We start from the raw sequence: 21,700 nt of genomic DNA, 5'->3' as shown, positions 1-21,700 counted from the left end.
TCTATCAGATACGTCACACATGCATATTCTGTCTCAGTGTCGTTTATGAAATGGATATCTCTTCTCGTAATGTTTATTTTGTTTCAAACAACTGTGTTATCTGAATTAAACATGCTTGAAACACTTTTAAAAAATACAATAGTACAATACAATGAAAATGAAACATATATCAAATACGTTAACTTTTGAATCAATTTGCTACTTTTATATTCCTCAAATTCGCTCCTTAGTAGCAATAATTTTACCTAGTCCAGCATTAATTATCTTTACATCAATACCGCACTTCCTGGGGCATTAACTTGTGATGTAATCGACAAATGCCTAATATATAATTTCAAATGGTCTGAAATTTTATGTCTTCTTCATGTGTGCCGTATGTCAGGAACTCTTTCAATCCTAGACATGTTGTGTAATCAACAAATGATCAAAATATGATCAACAACACATTTACAGACTCACAGCCATTGCTTAAAAGAAAATATTGTTTACATATTCAAAGCAATATTCTTTCTTAAGTTGTGTACGATGTTGACGCATCTGATTTTCTGATATTTGATACAATATTTAAAGCATTGTTTAATATAACCTAAGTCAGATTTCCATAATCAAGTTATTTTTCCAGATATCTTATGTCTTCTTCTAGACAAAAAGTATTAAAGCGAATAATTTTCTTAATTTTGTGGCAGTACGAGGGCGAGATCAGGTAGTAGTACAATTGCAATGGCACTATAGAAGTGCGTCTCGATTGTGTATGCAGTTGCAGTTGTTGCACCACCGGATATATGCCTCTCTATTGTAACCTGCCATTGAAATTGTACCACAACTGAATACTTGCCTGTCTATTGTGAGAGAAGATCCGGGGTAGAATAGCCCTTCATTAACTCATGCTTGAAACTAAAGGCTACTATGCTTGTCAAAAGAGGCGACGTACTGGATCTGGTGGTCAGGCTCGCTGACGTGGTTGACATATGTCATCGGTTCCCAGTTAGGCAGATCGGTACTCATTCTGTTGATCACTGGACTTGTTTGGTGGAGCCAGGATTATTTAGAGACCCCTGCAATACTGCTGAGTGTGGCGTAAAACTGAACTCACTCACTCTATTGTGTACTGCCGTTGTAATTGTACTACCATGGGTATCTGCCTCTTCATTGTGTACTTCTTGTGTCATCGTAGAACTGGATAAGGTAATGCACTGCCTGCACTGCCGCTCTGTTCAAAAATCACTTTGAGGTTAATTGTAACAACTAGTGAATGTTATGTTATAGCTGTTGATTGTATAATGTTATCTTTTTGTGTGTTTGTCTCACAATAAATTAATTTGGCTACAGATATCAGTATCACGTCATTGATAAATAATATAGTTTCAACCTGACAGAGGATACCTAGACTATATAATTTTTGTCCTGAAAACAAAACAATGCAATGCAGATCATGCTGACCAGTTTATTGGTTTCATGGGTTAATTACAGAGCTATGGATGACATTCAGCTGCGTGTAACCTCTTGATTGACAACAAGATATTATGAGACTCAGCTCACCATAGGTCCATACCCAGTGCAATACGCTGTTAAGGAAATTCAGTCTATATATAACTGAGCAAAACCGTCGACAGTTTAGACGATGAATTGCTTGTCGAGCAAAGAGAACAAGACATTGGCCTGCATACACAAACTGACAGAGTCCTGTTGTGATGTCTGGCTGTGAAAGGTGCGCTGTGGTGAATGCAAACAACACCAACAACAAAACAAAAAAACGAAACAAAACAACAACCAACAAACAAACACAAAACGAAACATAACGTGGACATTTAAACCCGTGGATCTAAGGATTGGAGTTAATTTCATTCGGCTGAATTCGAATGAGTGTGGGATGGGGGTTGGGGTGTTAGGTGTTGCGTTGAAGGATGGGGTCTGAAGATTCAGGTGCTATGTCAGTGTGAGGTACCTGTATTTCCAGGTGCTGTGTTGGAGGATGGAGTCTGAAGATTCAGGTGCTATGTCAGTATGAGGTACCTGTATTTCCAGTTGCAATGTTGGAGGATGGAGTCTGAAGATTCAGGTGCTATGTCAGTATGAGGTACCTGTATTTCCAGGAGTTGTGTTGAAGGATGGAGTCTGAAGATTCAGGTGCTATGTCAGTGTGAGGTACCTGTACTTCCAGGTGCAATGTTGGAGGATGGAGTCTGAAGATTCAGTTGCTATGTCAGTATGAGGTACCTGTATTTCCAGTTGCAATGTTGGAGGATGGGGTCTGAAGATTCAGGTGCTATGTCATTGTGAGGTACCTGCATTTCCAGGTGCTGTGTTGGAGGATGGAGTCTGAAGATTCAGTTGCTATGTCAGTGTGAGGTACCTGTATTTCCAGGTGCAGTGTTGGAGGATGGAGTCTGAAGATTCAGGTGCTATGTCAGTGTGAGGTACCTGTATTTCCAGGTGTTGTGTTGGAGGATGGAGTCTGAAGATTCAGGTGCTATGTCAGTATGAGGTTCCTGTATTTCCAGGTGCAATGTTGGAGGATGGAGTCTGACGATTCAGTTGCTATGTCAGTGTGAGGTACCTGTATTTCCAGGTGCAGTGTTGGAGGATGGAGTCTGAAGATTCAGGTGCTATGTCAGTGTGAGGTACCTGTATTTCCAGGTGTTGTGTTGAAGGATGGAGTCTGAAGATTCAGTTGCTATGTCAGTATGAGGTTCCTGTATTTCCAGGTGCAATGTTGGAGGATGGAGTCTGAAGATTCAGTTGCTATGTCAGTGTGAGGTACCTGTATTTCCAGGTGCAGTGTTGGAGGATGGAGTCTGAAGATTCAGGTGCTATGTCAGTGTGAGGTACCTGTATTTCCAGTTGCAATGTTGGAGGATGGAGTCTGAAGATTCAGGTGCTATGTCAGTATGAGGTTCCTGTATTTCCAGGTGCAATGTTGGAGGATGGAGTCTGAAGATTCAGTTGCTATGTCAGTGTGAGGTACCTGTATTTCCAGGTGCAATGTTGGAGGATGGAGTCTGAAGATTCAGGTGCTATGTCAGTGTGAGGTACCTGTATTTCCAGTTGCAATGTTGGAGGATGGAGTCTGAAGATTCAGGTGCTATGTCAGTATGAGGTTCCTGTATTTCCAGGTGCAATGTTGGAGGATGGCGTCTGAAGATTCAGTTGCTATGTCAGTGTGAGGTACCTGCATTTCCAGGTGCTGTGTTGGAGGATGGAGTCTGAAGATTCAGGTGCTATGTCAGTATGAGGTACCTGTATTTCCAGGTGCTGTGTTGAAGGATGAGGTCTGAAGATTCAGTTGCTATGTCAGTATGAGGTACCTGTATTTCCAGGTGCAATGTTGGAGGATGGAGTCTGAAGATTCAGGTGCTATGTCAGTATGAGGTACCTGTATTTCCAGGTGTTGTGTTGAAGGATGGGGTCTGAAGATTCAGTTGCTATGTCAGTGTGAGGTACCTGTACTTCCAGGTGTTGTGTTGGAGGATGGAGTCTGAAGATTCAGTTGCTATGTCAGTATGAGGTACCTGTATTTCCAGTTGCAATGTTGGAGGATGGAGTCTGAAGATTCAGTTACTATGTCAGTGTGAGGTACCTGTATTTCCAGGTGCAATGTTGGAGGATGGAGTCTGAAGATTCAGTTGCTATGTCAGTTTGAGGTACCTGTATTTCCAGGTGCTGTGTTGGAGGATGGAGTCTGAAGATTCAGTTGCTGTGGGGTGGCTGGATTTCCAGGTGTTTAGTGACGTATTCTTCTTTACAGATTTTCGTTCAGGCTGCACATAGACTTATTCCAGAGAAGTTGTATCATTTTATCTTTTCAGACATGTTCTGGGTCAAAAGTCGGGTAATGTGAAGAAAGTGATGGAAACAACGAGCCATCGGATAGAGTCATCAAAGATATGCTGTTTGTGGGCGGGTATAGGTTTTGACTGAAGTGTGCCTGAGATTGAAGTGTTCTGTTGAAGTATGGAGGCGAGAGTTTAATGTGTTGTGTTGGCGGCTACAGCCTGAAATTGTAGTGTTGTGTTGCAGTATGGAGAATGAAGTTTCAGCTGTTGTGTTGGCGGGTAGATTCTGAGGTTGAGGTGTTGCGTTGGCGGTTATAGCCGGAGATTGAGGTGTTCTGTTGGCGGTTAAATTCTGAGATTGTTGTATTGTGTTGGTGGTTATAGTCTGAGATTCAGTCGATGCGGTGGTTGGTATAGCCAGAGATTCAGGCGGGTATAACCTGAAACTGAGCGTGAGAGGCTGGAAGATGTGAAGGGTATAGTCTGAGATTCAGGTGTTGTGTGGGAGATTGGAGAATGTGATGGGTATAGTCTGAGATTCGGGCGTGGTGTGGTGGGGAGATGGCTGGAGTTTCAGATGTTGTATAGGTGCAATCAGTGGTTTGATCACTTTCTATCATTACTTTGTGTTGACCAACCTGTTGTTCCACCTTTTCTTTTACCACATGTTGTAAATGCTACTGATGTCTCAATACGTAACGCTGCTATTAGTGAGCAGGAAGTTTTGTTTCATATTTCACACTCTCCCAACAATAAGTTCCCTGGACCTGACGGTATAGCTAATGAATTTCTTAAGGCATCTAGTGCCTCTATTGTACCTTTTCTTACAGTACTTTTTAATCAGATATTTGATAATGGTTATTTTCGTTGTGTTTGGGGCAAAAGTATTATATGTTCTATGTTCAAATCAGGCTGAAAGAGTAATCCAAATAATTATAGGGGTGCATCTCTTATTGATTCTATTTGTAAAACATGTTCCTATTTTGAATGAGCGCTTAAAATCTTGGTGCGATGCACATGAAATTATTAATGAGTCCCAAGCAGGCTTCAGGGCAGGGTACTCCACAATTGATCACATTTTCTCTCTTCAGACTTTAGCTCATAAATATTCTTGTAAAAAGAGAAGTAGATTTTATTGCCCTTCCATTGATTTCTCAAAGACTTTTGACACAATACGACATGATGTGCTCTTGCATTCTTTAGCTGAAGTTGGTATTTCTGGTATTTTTTAAAATATAATATCATCATTAATGTACAGCAGTTTATCTGCTTGTGTTAGAACCTCATAGGGCTTATCCAAGTGTTTTACATGTCACAGCTGTTTATCATATTTATAAATAAGTTGTTTTCCTTAAAGGAACAGGAAGGCGGTATCTGATTTTAACAATTTGTATTCACTTATGTTTGCTGATGATGTTTCTGTACAACAACAAAACAAGCATTTCTTGTTTTTAGAAATGGAAGACTAAATTGTAAAGACATGTTTAAGAATTTTGACTATATGGTTTCACCTATTTTGTGCTATGGATCTGAGATTTGGGGTACTAACAACCGTAACATCACTGAGTCTGTTCAGATAAAATTTTGTACATATTCTTGAAAGCTGGTAAATCTACCTGTAATAACATGGCTCTTGGTGATTGTAGCAGACTACCTCTACAATTTACTTACATGACCAAAGTGATTAAATACTGGTGTCGCCTATTATATATGCCTTATAACAGACTGCCAAAACATTGTTATGTCACGCTCAAGTCCTTAGATGAAGTTGGCCGAAATACTTGGGCAACTTGCGTCAGACATATTTTATTTTAGTATGACTTTGGCTATGCATGGATCAGTCAGGATGCTGGCAATGTTGATTACTTCATATTCTTGTTTAAGCAGAGACTTTCAGATAATCTTGAACAATGTTCAGTCCAAAACTCTAATAAATGTTTTTATTACTCCCAATTCAAGACACCCTTACATGTGCAAAGATATTTAAATTCTGATATTCCTTTACATTGGAATCTGCATTGTCGAGATTTAGATGTGGTAATTCTAATTTAGCAGTTGAAACTGGAAGATACAATAAAGTTAATTACAATGAGAGTTTATGTTTATTTTGTAAATTGAATGACAAAAATAATATTATTGAAGATGAATTTCTTGTATTCCTGAAGTGTGAACGTTTTTCGGATTTAGGATTAAGATATATTCAGAAATATTTGACTGATTTTGATCCAAATGCCAATTTTATTAATGTTATGAAAACAAGTAATGACTATGATATAAAAGATGCTAGTATGTTTCTGTACCATGTACTTCAGCGCACTAGAAATGCTCCTTTTAAACAGTATGTGCACTAAATCCAACACCATATGCAAATGACTGTATGATGGTCCTTCTGGCCTTTTACTGAATATACTTGTCTGTCTGTCTGTCTGAAATGTGTCATTCAAGGTTTAGAATTAGATTAATAGGATGCAGAAAATGTTGGTCATTAGTCTAAGAGGTCACCTCTTACCTCCTCCGCAACACATATAGCAAGTAGGGTTTGAACTAAAAGTGTCTAAAATCTGAGACTGCAGTTCAGCAGAGCATAGTCCTCCATCCTTCCATGTGTTTGTATGCAGACTTCATCTGTTTTCCTGACGTAATGAGCAGAATACATATGTCCAGAAATCAGAGCCAGCGCAAATGTTCCATGTGTGAGGCTCGTTGCTGCATTATCCAGAATCATCAGGGGAGGCGGACGGGTGGGAGATGGTCCATGTTTGAGGCAGGTTGCAGCACTATCCAGAATCATCAGGGGAGGCGGACGGGTGGGAGATGGTCCATGTTTGAGGCCGGCTGCACTGCAGCACTCTCCAGAATCACCAAAGGAGGCGGACGGGTGGGAGAAAGTACCTGTTTGAGGCCGGTTGCAGCATTATCTAGAATCATCAAGGGAGGTGGACGGGTGGGAGAACTGGAAGAAACAAGAACAGGGATTTGGTCGGATATAGCATACACACATAAAGCTACTCTTGTCCTGAACAGGAAAGGGAATAAAAGAAGGAGAGAACGAGTTCTGTTTACCACCGTGTCATTACAATACAACCCGAGACATATCTTACGCCATTCAAGCTTTAACACAGGCATACATGAAGCAAGTAAAACCAGAACGCTATCCACAGATTGTCACTAGTTTAGAATGAGACATTTAGCGTTGTTAAAAAGAATCAAAAGCGTTTAGCAGAAGAAATATATATATAAAAACAAAAGCAAAAGAATAACAAAACCAAAACATTCAAGGATTGTCCTTTTTTTAAAAGAAAATCGACTTTCATGGCTATAGTCATGAACATTTCAGATCCCTGGATTGCTGTTATTATCTGATTTTGAAAAGGCTCTTGACATATTTCTTAGTAGTTTTATTATTACTGAGCATACTTTCTTTAATTATGGACCATGTTTCCGAAAATGGATTTACATTCTGCTACATGACATAGAATCATGTGTTCTTGTAAATGGTTTTGGAAGCTCTCTTTTCAAGATTACCAAAGGATGCATAGAGGATATCGCCATATAAAATTTTATATTCATCCTATGTATAGAAACCGTAACAATTATTTTAAGGAAAGATAGGATGTCAGAAGGTATTAAGATGAGAAATACTGAAAGCATTTAGCTAAGTTTCTCAGATAAGACTTCATTAACATTAGATGGTACTGGTAGAAGGTATAAGTGCAGTTCCTACTGTCTTAAAGGTTTTTTCGCAGGTTAATGCTGAAAAGACTAAACTAATAGGATCAAAAGGAAATAGGCCAAATAAAGCTTTGCAAGGACTATAGTATAAATTGGTCACAATCGCAGTTTAATGTGTCAGGTATCAAATTTGATGTTGTTTTAGAATATGTGGTAGAGATTAATTATTCTGACAAGCTTGGGAAACTTGCAAGAGAGCTAGATGAAAGTTCAGGAATCCAGATCGTTGATACCTAAGGAAGACAGGTTGTGTTGAAAGCCTTATTACTGTCAAAATTAAACCATCTCTTCTCGTCTATATTTCTTTTACATCATAGGATTACGCCTTTTCAGAATAAATGCTTTGATTCTATTTACATGTATTAGGGTGAAGAAATGATTTGATTCTATACATGTATAAGCAGATAAACAAATGCTATGCTTCTATTTACATGTATAAGTAGGATGAAGAAATGCTTTGATTCCATTTACATTGTAAGTAGGATAAAGAATTGTTTTGATTCTATTTACATGTATAAGTAGGATAAAGAAATGCTTTGATTCTATTTACATATATAAGTAGGATAAAGAAATGCTATGATTCTATTCAATGCATAGGTAGGATGAAGAAATGCTATGATTCTATTTACATGAGTAAGTAGGATAAAGAAATGCTTTGATTCTATTTACATGTATAAGTAGGATAAAGAAGTGCTATGATTCTATTCAATGCACAGGTAGGATGAAGAAATGCTATGATTCTATTTACATGAGTAAGTAGGATGAAGAAATGCTTTGATTCTATTTACATGTATAAGTAGGATAAAGAAGTGCTATGATTCTATTCAATGCACAGGTAGGATGAAGAAATGCTATGATTCTATTTACATGAGTAAGTAGGATAAAGAAATGCTTTGATTCTATTTACATGTATAAGTAGGATAAAGACATGCTTTGATTTTATTTACATGTGTAAGTAGGATAAAGAAATGCTTTGATTCTATTTACATGTGTAAGTAGGATAAAGAAATGCTGATAAAGAAATGCTGTGATTCTATTTACATGTGTAAGTAGGATAAAGACATCTTTGATTCTATTTACATGTGTAAGTAAGATAAAGAAAATCTGATACAGAAATGCTTTGATTCTATTTACATGTGTAAGTAGGATAAACGGATGATCCTACCACCACTGCTGAATATGGAGGTTTCAGTATCCCATTAGTAAACATTGAAACATTTCTACGTAGACAAAAATGTTCCATTATGTATTTCAGATATTCAGAGACTCGTGATGTTTATATTTGCATATATATTCTACCCATTATTTCAAATAGATTCTGGAGGGAGGTTGTGGGGGCATGGTGTGACTATCTTACAATTTACTATTAGAACGAGACTCATAGTACAGAGGTCCTAAATCAATATCTATGACACAGTAACAATATTTAGTGGTGGAACGGTCTGTAACAGATATCTGGAAACAGATAGGGAATAAAATTGGTAGAATTAAAAGAATTGAACTGTACATATGATATGGATGTTATTTTCGTACATAACAAGGTCTTAAAAGAGAAATCTTTGAATACTGAAACAAGATTTTTTTCACTTTTAAACATGTGGAAACGTACTTGGCAGCCCTATGTTATCCTTTAATATTTCCAATATAGCTAATAGGAAACATTTTTATGAAGTACTATGCCAATTCTGGTCTAATAAAACAAATGGCCAATTAAAATGGGAAGAAATTTTGGACAGGAGCTTCCAACAGAACAAATGGGAAAACAGTAATTATTAAATTAAATATTAAACGTTAATTTAAAATTATTTCTCAGGATATTTTAAGATTAGATACGTTGAATCACGTGTGTCCAAATTTTGTAAACAGGTGCCTGAGAGTGTTATATGTGTATATGTGTTATGTGACTGACTTCACTCAAACGAAGTATGGAAAGATTTGATTATTAAGTTTGGATCAAGCATGCATTGATTTAACATCAAGAAATATCAGTTTTGGTTTCAAGGGGAGAAATAATAACCCACCTAATGTCATATGTTTAATCATCGAACAGAATATCTGATCTATGAGCAAAAAAGGGAAAAACTCAAATTAAAAATGCATCCGAAAAGAAAAAGTGAGTTACTCTCAGTCTTGCAAATTATTGCTTTTACAAGCAATAATCCGTCCAAATTGTTTGCATTCTTTTACTTTCTCCATGTATTATTTTTAGACTTGTGTCTTCAATATTCAATTGTAAATATCAAAGCGTGTTATGCATTAGCCGTATTTCATATACTAGTACAATACGAACAATACTTGTTTGTGTTCAAGTAAACATCCATCCACGCAGCCCGAAATCATGAACGATCCCACGGTGTAGCATTAGTAAGAGACACAGGTACGTATGCCGCGAAACTTGTTCACTGAGTTTATAATATTCATGAGTGTATTTGTTTCGTTGGATAACTCACACGGTATCTATGACGCCATTGGTTGGCACTTCGACCTTTGATGTCATAGACAGGTGTCATATGGTACTCTCTCTTCAGAAGAAAAACTCGGCATGCAGGGGGATGATCCATATCGTCTGACACAAACAACATGATGTCGGCGAGAGGCAGTACATTGTCGTTACACTTTGGGAATGAGTTTCTGTAAGACAAATCAAGTGATTCGGGGGCGTGGTCATTTTGTGAAAAAAGTGTTAATTCTTGTCTAATACTTACCGGTCTGCTACTGATGACGTCATCGTTTGTGCAGGAGGTGACGTCATTGTCTGTACTGTTTGTTGACTCCATGCCGTCACGGTTCACAGAGCAGGTGTTGGTAAAGGCATGGTTAACTCTTCCAATATTCCCCTTTATCTCGATTGGCTCATCCACCTGTATCGGGGTAGATCTGGCATCCTCTGCAGCTTGGTGGAAACCACCGTCATCAGGCCTGTGATTGACTTTTGTTGGAAGATTGTATTTACTTTGAGGCAATGTGCCTTCGTTGCCAGAGGACATAGATCTCGATGCAAGATGTTGACAAAAAATTCGGGAGGCCACTTGACGATAGGATTTGAAGCCCAACAGAAACAGGGGTAACTTGAAAACAAGGTACACATAGTTCAGGAAGGCCAAGCTTGCTCCAATAAGGAAGAAACGAATGTCATTCTCACATTCCATATACACATTCCATAAGTCCGACCAAATGTACAGAGGTACAGATGTTAGAATATAGGTGATAGAAACGAGAAGAATGCCTTTTGCTTGACGGACATAGCGCATGGTAGTGACGGCTGATGTGATAGAAGAGTTCTCTTCCTTGCGCATAAACAGACATATCCTTGTGTAGGAGATGCTGATCGTGACAAAAGGCAGAATGACATCCATGATCATAGTAAGGGCTGCAAACCAGATATTATGTTTAGTAACATTCAGCGTAACCGTGATAGAATAACGTTCCAGGATGAAGTAGTTGTCCGCTGCAAATGCCAGATTCCAGGTGCTAATGACCACGAGCCAGGATACTGCAATGAACATAGTGATATGTTTGTGTTCCAGGTAGATCTTGTAGGAAACAGGATTGCAGATGGCAATATGAAGGGCAAAGAGTGTCATGGCCAGTGACAGTCCAGACTCACAATACAGGATACTCATGACAACCCTCTGAACAAGGAGGGCCGTCTGCAGAATATCTCTGTGTGGATTGGTGTACATGACCCCATACAAAATAAGCCAGGACAGTCCATTTCCTGCGTCAGCCACGGCCTGGTTCATGAGAGGGCGCCCCGAAGCTTCCATCTTTGGAGAAGCCTTGTAGATCAGCAACATCAAGACAACGTTACCAAGTACGTTCAGAATATCAAAGCAGGTGAAAATGATTTCTGTTATCTGCAGTATTCTGTCAAACAGATGGTCAGTTTGGTTAGCGTCATGGACGTCGCATCCAGTCGACATGTTGCATTCCATGTCTGTTTCTTGATGAGGTAATAAGTCAGAGACATTGAAGCTCGAGGTTGATGTGTTGTCCATATTGGTGTGCTGTCGTCTCTCCAGGCTCGAGGAAAGTAACAGGGACGTGAAGAGGCGTTACCTTAACTTGAAGATGGTAGTAGATGGAACTAACGAATGGCAGGTCCAGTTCTGTTGGAATCCATAACTGCCCAGTGATAGGCTTGAGCAGTGTCACCACGGGCGTCCTCCGAGTAAGTGGCACTGAAACATTGTAATATTCTTAACGAACATAACACGCATAACACAGTAATATATTTCAGCAAACATCTGTTCGATAATTGGATATGTTGAACATTTATTCATTTTTTCCTCTTTTAACTTCGAAGCATGTATTTCTAGTGGAACTGATTCACAACATTTAATTTAAAACATCTAAAGTGGTGTCGGGAGATGGTGGGTCGGTGTGATATGGTAGTGCCGGGAGCTGGTGTGTTGGTGTGATGTGGTAGTGCCAGGAGGTGGTGGACTGATGTGGTGTGGTAGTGTCAGGAGGTAGTGGGCTAGTGTCGTGTGGTAGTGCCGGGATCTGGTGGGCTGCTGTGGTGTAGTAGTGCCGGGAGGTGGTGAGTTGGTGTGGTGGTGTCAGGAAGTGGTTGGCTGGTGTGGTGTGGTAGTGTCGGGAGGTGGTGAGTTGGTGTGGTGGTGTCAGGAGCTAGTGGGCTGGTTGGTGTGGTAGTGCCGGGAGGTGGTGGGCTGTTGTGGTGTGGTGGTGTCAGGAGCTGATGGGCTGGTGTGGTGTGGTGTGGTAGTGTCGGGAGGTGGTGAGTTGGTGTGGTGGTGTCAGGAAGTGGTGGGCAGGTGTGGTGTGGTAGTGCCAGGAGGTGGTGAGTTGGTGTGGTGGTGTCAGGAGCTAGTGGGCTGGTGTGGTGTGGTAGTGCCGGGAGGTGGTGAGTTGGTGTGGTGGTGTCAGGAAGTTGTGGGCTGGTGTGGTGTGGTAGTGCCGGGAGGTGGTGAGTTGGTGTGGTGGTGTCAGGAGCTATTGGGCTGGTGTGGTGTGGTAGTGTCGGGAGGTGGTGAGTTGGTGTGGTGGTGTCAGGAGCTGGTGGGCTGGTGTGGTGTGGTAGTGCCGGGAGGTGGTGAGTTGGTGTGGTGGTGTCAGGAGCTGGTGGGCTGGTGTGGTGTGGTAGTGCCGGGAGCTGGTGGGCTGGTGTGGTGGTGTCAGAAGGTGGTGGGCTGGTGTGGTGTGGCAGTGTCAGGAGGTGGTGGGCTGGTGTGGTGTGGCAGTGTCAGGAGGTGGTGGGTTGGTGTGGTGTGGTAGTGCCAGGAGCTGATGGGTTGGTGTGGTGTGGCAGTGTCAGGAGGTGGTGGGCTGGTGTGGTGTGGTAGTGTCAGGAGGTGGTGAGTTGGTGTGGTGTGGTAGTGTCAGGAGGCGGTGGGCTGGTGTGGTGTGATAGTGCCGGGAACTGTTGGGTTGATGTGATGTGGCAGTGTGAGGAGGTGGTGGGTTGGTGTGGTGTGGTAGTGTCAGGAGGTGGTGGGCTGGTGTGGTGTGGTAGTGTCAGGAGGTGGTGAGTTGGTGTGGTGTGGTGGTGTCAGGAGCTAGTGGGCTAGTGTCGTGTGGTAGTGCCGGGATCTGGTGGGCTGCTGTGGTGTAGTAGTGCCGGGAGGTGGTGAGTTGGTGTGGTGGTGTCAGGAAGTGGTTGGCTGGTGTGGTGTGGTAGTGTCGGGAGGTGGTGAGTTGGTGTGGTGGTGTCAGGAGCTAGTGGGCTGGTTGGTGTGGTAGTGCCGGGAGGTGGTGGGCTGTTGTGGTGTGGTGGTGTCAGGAGCTGATGGGCTGGTGTGGTGTGGTGTGGTAGTGTCGGGAGGTGGTGAGTTGGTGTGGTGGTGTCAGGAAGTGGTGGGCAGGTGTGGTGTGGTAGTGCCAGGAGGTGGTGAGTTGGTGTGGTGGTGTCAGGAGCTAGTGGGCTGGTGTGGTGTGGTAGTGCCGGGAGGTGGTGAGTTGGTGTGGTAGTGTCAGGAAGTTGTGGGCTGGTGTGGTGTGGTAGTGCCGGGAGGTGGTGAGTTGGTGTGGTGGTGTCAGGAGCTATTGGGCTGGTGTGGTGTGGTAGTGTCGGGAGGTGGTGAGTTGGTGTGGTGGTGTCAGGAGCTGGTGGGCTGGTGTGGTGTGGTAGTGCCGGGAGGTGGTGAGTTGGTGTGGTGGTGTCAGGAGCTGGTGGGCTGGTGTGGTGTGGTAGTGCCGGGAGCTGGTGGGCTGGTGTGGTGGTGTCAGAAGGTGGTGGGCTGGTGTGGTGTGGCAGTGTCAGGAGGTGGTGGGCTGGTGTGGTGTGGCAGTGTCAGGAGGTGGTGGGTTGGTGTGGTGTGGTGTGGTAGTGTCAGGAGCTGATGGGCTTGTGTGGTGTGGTGTGGTAGTGTCGGGAGGTGGTGAGTTGGTGTGGTGGTGTCAGAAGGTGGTGGGCTGGTGTGGTGTGGTAGTGCCGGGAGCTGGTGGGCTGGTGTGATGTGGCAGTGTCAGGAGGTGGTGGGCTGGTGTGGTGTGGCAGTGTCAGGAGGTGGTGGGTTGGTGTGGTGTGGTAGTGCCAGGAGCTGATGGGTTGGTGTGGTGTGGCAGTGTCAGGAGGCGGTGGGCTGGTGTGGTGTGATAGTGCCGGGAACTATTGGGTTGATGTGATGTGGCAGTGTGAGGAGGTGATGGGTTGGTGTGGTGTGGTAGTGTCAGGAGGTGGTGGGCTGGTGTGGTGTGGTAGTGTCAGGAGGTGGTGAGTTGGTGTGGTGTGGTGGTGTCAGGAGCTAGTGGGCTGGTATGGTGTGGTAGTGCCAGGAGGTGGTGAGTTGGTGTGGTGGTGTCAGGAGCTAGTGGGCTGCTGTGGTGTGGTAGTGCCGGGAGGTGGTGAGTTGGTGTGGTGGTGTCAAGAGCTAGTGGGCTGGTGTGGTGTGGTAGTGTCGGGAGGTGGTGAGTTGGTGTGGTGGTGTCAGGAGCTGGTGGGCTGGTGTGGTGTGGTAGTGCCGGGAGCTGGTGGGCTGGTGTGGTGTGGTGGTGTCAGGAGCTGATGGGCTGGTGTGGCGTGGTGTGGTAGTGTCGGGAGGTGGTGAGTTGGTCTGGTGGAGTGAAGAAGTGGTGGGCTGGTGTGGTGTGGTAGTGTCGGGAGGTGGTGAGTTGGTGTGGTGTGGTAGTGTCAGGAGCTGATGGGCTGGTGTGGTGTGGTAGTGTCCGGAGCTGATGGGCTGGTGTGGTGTGGTGTGGTAGTGCCGGGAGGTGGTGAGTTGATGTGGTGGTGTCAGGAGCTGGTGGGCTGGTGTGGTCTGGTAGTGTCAGGAGCTGATGGGCTGGTGTGGTGTGGTGTGGTAGTGTCGGGAGGTGGTGAGTTGGGGTGGTGTGGTAGTGCCGGGAGCTGGTGGGCTGGTGTGATGTGGTACTGTAAGGAGGTAGTGGGCTAGTGTCGTGTGGTGGTGCCAGGTGCTGGTGGGCTGGTGTGATGTGGCAGTGTCAGGAGGTGGTGGGCTGGTGTGGTGTGACAGTGTCAGGAGGTGGTGGGCTGGTGTGGTGTGGTAGTGCCAGGAGCTGGTGGGCTGGTGTGGTGTGGTAGTGTCAGGAGCTGATGGGCTTGTGTGGTGTGGTGTGGTAGTGTCGGGAGGTGGTGAGTTGGTGTGGTGGTGTCAGAAGGTGGTGGGCTGGTGTGGTGTGGTAGTGCCGGGAGCTGGTGGGCTGGTGTGATGTGGCAGTGTCAGGAGGTGGTGGGCTGGTGTGGTGTGGCAGTGTCAGGAGGTGGTGGGTTGGTGTGGTGTGGTAGTGCCAGGAGCTGATGGGTTGGTGTGGTGTGGCAGTGTCGGGAGGTGGTGGGCTGATGTGGTGTGGTAGTGTCAGGAGGTGATGAGTTGGTGTGGTGTGGTAGTGTCAAGAGGCGGTGGGCTGGTGTGGTGTGATAGTGCCGGGAACTGTTGGGTTGATGTGATGTGGCAGTGTGAGGAGGTGGTGGGTTGGTGTGGTGTGGTAGTGTCAGGAGGTGGTGGGCTGGTGTGGTGTGGTAGTGTCAGGAGGTGGTGAGTTGGTGTGGTGTGTTGGTGTCAGGAGCTAGTGGGCTGGTGTGGTGTGGTAGTGCCAGGTGGTGGTGAGTTGGTGTGGTGGTGTCAGGAGCTAGTGGGCTGGTGTGGTGTGGTAGTGCCGGGAGGTGGTGAGTTGGTGTGGTGGTGTCAGGAGCTGGTGGGCTGATGTGGTGTGGTAGTGCCGGGAGCTGGTGGGCTGTTGTGGTGTGGTGGTGTCAGGAGCTGATGGGCTGGTGTGGCGTGGTGTGGTAGTGTCGGGAGGTGGTGAGTTGGTGTGGTGGTGTCAGGAAGTGGTGGGCTGGTGTGGTGTGGTAGTGCCGGGAGGTGGTGAGTTGGTGTGGTGGTGTCAGGAAGTGGTTGGCTGGTGTGGTGTGGTAGTGTCGGGAGGTGGTGAGTTGGTGTGGTGGTGTCAGGAGCTGGTGGGCTGGTTGGTGTGGTAGTGCCGGGAGGTGGTGGGCTGTTGTGGTGTGGTGGTGTCAGGAGCTGATGGGCTGGTGTGGTGTGGTGTGGTAGTGTCGGGAGGTGGTGAGTTGGTGTGGTGGTGTCAGGAAGTGGTGGGCAGGTGTGGTGTGGTAGTGCCAGGAGGTGGTGAGTTGGTGTGGTGGTGTCAGGAGCTAGTGGGCTGGTGTGGTGTGGTAGTGCCGGGAGGTGGTGAGTTGGTGTGGTAGTGTCAGGAAGTTGTGGGCTGGTGTGGTGTGGTAGTGCCGGGAGGTGGTGAGTTGGTGTGGTGGTGTCAGGAGCTATTGGGCTGGTGTGGTGTGGTAGTGTCGGGAGGTGGTGAGTTGGTGTGGTGGTGTCAGGAGCTGGTGGGCTGGTGTGGTGTGGTAGTGCCGGGAGGTGGTGAGTTGGTGTGGTGGTGTCAGGAGCTGGTGGGCTGGTGTGGTGTGGTAGTGCCGGGAGCTGGTGGGCTGGTGTGGTGGTGTCAGAAGGTGGTGGGCTGGTGTGGTGTGGCAGTGTCAGGAGGTGGTGGGCTGGTGTGGTGTGGCAGTGTCAGGAGGTGGTGGGTTGGTGTGGTGTGGTAGTGCCAGGAGCTGATGGGTTGGTGTGGTGTGGCAGTGTCAGGAGGTGGTGGGCTGGTGTGGTGTGGTAGTGTCAGGAGGTGGTGAGTTGGTGTGGTGTGGTAGTGTCAGGAGGCGGTGGGCTGGTGTGGTGTGATAGTGCCGGGAACTATTGGGTTGATGTGATGTGGCAGTGTGAGGAGGTGGTGGGTTGGTGTGGTGTGGTAGTGTCAGGAGGTGGTGGGCTGGTGTGGTGTGGTAGTGTCAGGAGGTGGTGAGTTGGTGTGGTGTGGTGGTGTCAGGAGCTAGTGGGCTGGTGTGGTGTGGTAGTGCCAGGAGGTGGTGAGTTGGTGTGGTGGTGTCAGGAGCTAGTGGGCTGCTGTGGTGTGGTAGTGCCGGGAGGTGGTGAGTTGGTGTGGTGGTGTCAAGAGCTAGTGGGCTGGTGTGGTGTGGTAGTGTCGGGAGGTGGTGAGTTGGTGTGGTGGTGTCCGGAGCTGGTGGGCTGATGTGGTGTGGTAGTGCCGGGAGCTGGTGGGCTGGTGTGGTGTGGTGGTGTCAGGAGCTGATGGGCTGGTGTGGCGTGGTGTGGTAGTGCCAGGTGGTGGTGAGTTGGTCTGGTGGTGTGAAGAAGTGGTGGGCTGGTGTGGTGTGGTAGTGTCGGGAGGTGGTGAGTTGGTGTGGTGTGGTAGTGTCAGGAGCTGATGGGCTGGTGTGGTGTGGTAGTGTCGGGAGCTGATGGGCTGGTGTGGTGTGGTGTGGTAGTGCCGGGAGGTGGTGAGTTGATGTGGTGGTGTCAGGAGCTGGTGGGCTGGTGTGGTCTGGTAGTGTCAGGAGCTGATGGGCTGGTGTGGTGTGGTGTGGTAGTGTCGGGAGGTGGTGAGTTGGTGTGGTGTGGTAGTGCCGGGAGCTGGTGGGCTGGTGTGATGTGGTACTGTAAGGAGGTAGTGGGCTAGTGTCGTGTGGTAGTGCCAGGTGCTGGTGGGCTGGTGTGATGTGGCAGTGTCAGGAGGTGGTGGGCTGGTGTGGTGTGGCAGTGTCAGGAGGTGGTGGGCTGGTGTGGTGTGGTAGTGCCAGGAGCTGGTGGGCTGGTGTGGTGTGGTAGTGTCAGGAGCTGATGGGCTTGTGTGGTGTGGTGTGGTAGTGTCGGGAGGTGGTGAGTTGGTGTGGTGGTGTCAGAAGGTGGTGGGCTGGTGTGGTGTGGTAGTGCCGGGAGCTGGTGGGCTGGTGTGATGTGGCAGTGTCAGGAGGTGGTGGGCTGGTGTGGTGTGGCAGTGTCAGGAGGTGGTGGGTTGGTGTGGTGTGGTAGTGCCAGGAGCTGATGGGTTGGTGTGGTGTGGCAGTGTCGGGAGGTGGTGGGCTGATGTGGTGTGGTAGTGTCAGGAGGTGATGAGTTGGTGTGGTGTGGTAGTGTCAGGAGGCGGTGGGCTGGTGTGGTGTGATAGTGCCGGGAACTGTTGGGTTGATGTGATGTGGCAGTGTGAGGAGGTTGTGGGTTGGTGTGGTGTGGTAGTGTCAGGAGGTGGTGGGCTGGTGTGGTGTGGTAGTGTCAGGAGGTGGTGAGTTGGTGTGGTGTGTTGGTGTCAGGAGCTAGTGGGCTGGTGTGGTGTGGTAGTGCCAGGTGGTGGTGAGTTGGTGTGGTGGTGTCAGGAGCTAGTGGGCTGGTGTGGTGTGGTAGTGCCGGGAGGTGGTGAGTTGGTGTGGTGGTGTCAGGAGCTGGTGGGCTGATGTGGTGTGGTAGTGCCGGGAGCTGGTGGGCTGTTGTGGTGTGGTGGTGTCAGGAGCTGATGGGCTGGTGTGGCGTGGTGTGGTAGTGTCGGGAGGTGGTGAGTTGGTGTGGTGGTGTCAGGAAGTGGTGGGCTGGTGTGGTGTGGTAGTGCCGGGAGGTGGTGAGTTGGTGTGGTGGTGTCAGGAAGTGGTGGGCTGGTGTGGTGTGGTAGTGCCGGGAGGTGGTGAGTTGGTGTGGTGGTGTCAGGAGCTGGTGGGCTGGTGTGGTGTGGTAGTGCCGGGAGCTGGTGGGCTGGTGTGGTGTGGTAGTGTCAGGAGCTGATGGGCTGGTGTGGTGTGGTGTGGTAGTGCCGAGAGGTGGTGAGTTGGTGTGGTGGTGTCAGGAGCTGGTGGGCTGGTGTGGTGTGGTAGTGTCAGGAGCTGATGGGCTGGTGTGGTGTGGTGTGGTAGTGTCGGGAGGTGGTGAGTTGGTGTGGTGGTGTCATGAGGTGGTGGGCTGGTGTGGTGTGGTAGTGCCGGGAGCTGGTGGGCTGGTGTGATGTGGTACTGTAAGGAGGTAGTGGGCTAGTGTCGTGTGGTAGTGCCAGGTGATGGTGGGCTGGTGTGATGTGGCAGTGTCAGGAGGTGGTGGGCTGGTGTGGTGTGGCAGTGTCGGGAGGTGGTGTGTTCGTGTGGTGTGGTAGTGCCAGGAGCTGATGGGTTGGTGTGGTGTGGCAGTGTCAGGAGGTGGTTGGCTGGTGTGGTGTGGTAGTGTCAGGAGGTGGTGGGTTGGTGTGGTGTGGTAGTGTCAGGAGGTGGTGGGTTGGTGTGGTGTGGTAGTGTCAGGAGGCGGTGGGCTGGTGTGGTGTGATAGTGCCAGGAACTGTTGGGTTGATGTGATGTGGTAGTGTCAGGAGGTGGTGGTTTGGTGTTGTGTGGTAGTGTCAGGAGGTGGTGGGTTGGTGTTGTGTGGTTGTTTCGGGAACTGGGTCGTTGGTGTGGTTGTGTCGGGAACTGATTAGTTGGTGTGATTGTGTCGGGAACTGGGTCGTTGGTGTGGTAGTTTCGAGAACTGGTTAGTTGGTGTGGTTGTGTCGGGAACTAGGTCGTTGGTGGGGTTGTGTCGGGAACTGGGTCGTTGGTGGGGTTGTGTCGGGATGTGAACATGCAGCAACAGTTACAGCAAATCTATTTGTTGTTCTTGTTCTGTTTGTGGCTGTGTTTTTAGTTTTCTCTTACTTTGATAGTGAAATATGAAGGAAAGGGAATTTGCATCAAGTCCTAATTATCATTTAGCATTAATGCATGGATGATGGATGATGGATTATGGATGATGGATGCCCTCCCATTACATAATTATGATTGCAAATATTGTACAGCACTTATAACCAGCTCAGCTGACCAAACGTGCTTTATTTTTCCCCTTGATCACCGGATGTCAATCTTGACGGCATGTCCTATTTTCAGTCTCAGCTCCCTGGGGATCATTTAACTCTTGCAGCCACTAGGCGCACCAAGTTCATGTGCCTATCCCATCCTTACCCATACACAGTTGGATGGACAAGAACACATAGTCACAGTACTTTATCATACTTTATGTCCACATAAATATATTACAAACAAAAAATACGGGAACACCCTAAAACTTACAGGCAAATATAAACTTAATCTTGGTGAAATCATATATACTCTATGGTAAATGTAACTTCTTGTGTGCATAATAGGCACTTTAAACAACATTTTAGAACTTGCAGTGAAACAAATGATTAAATATTCGTCGAGTTTGAGTGAAATGAAACATTGTAAAATACATCACCTCACCACGATTAAGTTCACAAATGTCTATCAGATTTGAGAGTGTTCTCATACTCTTGTACTATTCTGTTTGTAGTATATGTTTGTTCTATCAAAAGATTGTTCAAAATCTATGGTCAATACAAATTATACAGTGATGAGATTCTGCTTTCTTCTTCTACTTAGAATATGGTCCTGCGTGTATATACTGTGTCTGTAATAATGGACATTATTGTGTATGTGACAATAGGTATTAGAAAGTATTATAGTGTGAAAATAGGTATTAGTGTGAATTATAGTGTGATAATGATCATTAGTGTGTTTTCCACCCAGCGCTTGATACGTGTTTCCTGTATCTCGTGCGTTGATTAACACGTACTTCCTAAAATTACGAGGTACTCCCCACATTAATTCCCCGTATATTATGGCTACATATCATATCACATGGGCTGTCTCATGAAATAGCTGTTCTTGGTTGAAACAACTGGATTTCATTACATTTGATTGTGAGGTATGTCGGCTAGGGAATGACAGTTTGAGAATGAAATTCTAGACAGCGACAGCTGTGATGATAAGTTGAGTCGTAGTGACGTAATATTTACAAAATCATTTACCCAAACATAGGAAGCTCGCTCGGGCAAGATTTATTAGCCTGCTGGTGAGAATTACTCTTACAAACACTTAGCGGTGTGATTTGAAAAACGAATAGCGTATGAACTCGTGTTCGCACGCACACACACACACACACATACACTGACACACACACACACACACACACACACACACACACACACACACACACACACACACACATACCCCAAAAGAAACTTTACCCTCTTACCTTCATAAATTCCTGAAAAGATATGTCAGAAGGCAGCAGTGTGCAAAAAAGCTGAATGTCACATGTCAATCACGAAAAACAAACCTTCTCAAATGCATATATATTTAGATGCAATACATGTTTTTCAGAAGGAATCCCATTCTCTTCACTATTAAAACAACGGTTGTAGAATGTGTAAAATTGTAACAAAATCATTCCTATGATTTTAGTCTTTTAAAACATTTCTTTCTAAGTTGCAGTAATGAAAACATGTAAAACGTGTCTTTAGTATTGCGAGAAAGTGTTTAGGAACATCTGAAATTGTCTTTGTCAACATTTTTTGCTTGTTTGTGAACAGTTTTTCCATTTTTTGTTCACACATAGCAATATCAATAAACGTAGCAGTATTCAAGGGGTATTTGCAACTCTTTCACGTGTAGAATGAAACTGTAGGGTATCAAGGGAAACTAGAATGCAGAATATGATACACAAGTAAAGGAAATATGTCACAATTAACAGCAGAAGAGAGAGAAAGACGATTGGGGCGGTGCAGATGGGTTCCAAACACGATGTTGTCGCCAACGCCCTCGGCTGTCTACGTAGCACGGTTATAAGACTTATTCGGCGCTACAGACAGATCGGGGTCACCGTCGACAGGCCAAGAAGTGGACGTCCAAGAGAGATACCTCGTCATTAAGGAAGGAGGGTAAGGTTTCTTTGGGCGTTTAATGCACATACATACATGATACAAGCACGGAGCAAGATGTCTCACGCATGCGTTATATACTCTTAAAAAAGTAGGGGGTAATGAACTTTCAATAGGAAGTGTAAACGTTAACAAACGTTTCAAGGACAGACATGTTATGAACGCACCACAATTTCCCTCTATTACCACCCCGAAACACGCATGATGTGCAC

The 21,700-nt window shown here is 46.1% G+C and overlaps 2 protein-coding genes across 2 annotated transcripts; both read right to left on the bottom strand.

The window, feature by feature from the left end:
- Positions 1-6,563: 6,563 nt before the first annotated feature.
- LOC137255532 (uncharacterized) lies at positions 6,564-11,503 on the bottom strand. The gene is made up of 3 exons (XM_067792962.1): positions 10,211-11,503; positions 8,863-8,960; positions 6,564-6,726 (listed from the first exon to the last, which is right to left on the bottom strand). The coding sequence occupies exons 1-3, from the start codon at positions 11,501-11,503 to the stop codon at positions 6,564-6,566; spliced, it is 1,554 nt and encodes a 517-aa protein (XP_067649063.1).
- Positions 11,504-16,895: 5,392 nt separating this feature from the next.
- LOC137255531 (soluble scavenger receptor cysteine-rich domain-containing protein SSC5D-like) lies at positions 16,896-20,809 on the bottom strand. Its single transcript, XM_067792961.1, has 3 exons — positions 20,804-20,809; positions 17,397-17,549; positions 16,896-17,282 (listed from the first exon to the last, which is right to left on the bottom strand). Exons 1-3 carry the CDS (start codon positions 20,807-20,809, stop codon positions 16,896-16,898), a joined length of 546 nt encoding a protein of 181 aa, XP_067649062.1.
- Between the last annotated feature and the right edge of the window lie 891 nt (positions 20,810-21,700).

The sequence above is a fragment of the Haliotis asinina genome, chromosome 11 (genome assembly GCF_037392515.1).
Source record: "Haliotis asinina isolate JCU_RB_2024 chromosome 11, JCU_Hal_asi_v2, whole genome shotgun sequence".
NCBI lineage: Eukaryota > Metazoa > Mollusca > Gastropoda > Lepetellida > Haliotidae > Haliotis > Haliotis asinina.
The sequence above is the reverse complement of the archived record's forward strand: the minus strand, read 5'-3'. Positions and strand labels throughout refer to the sequence as shown.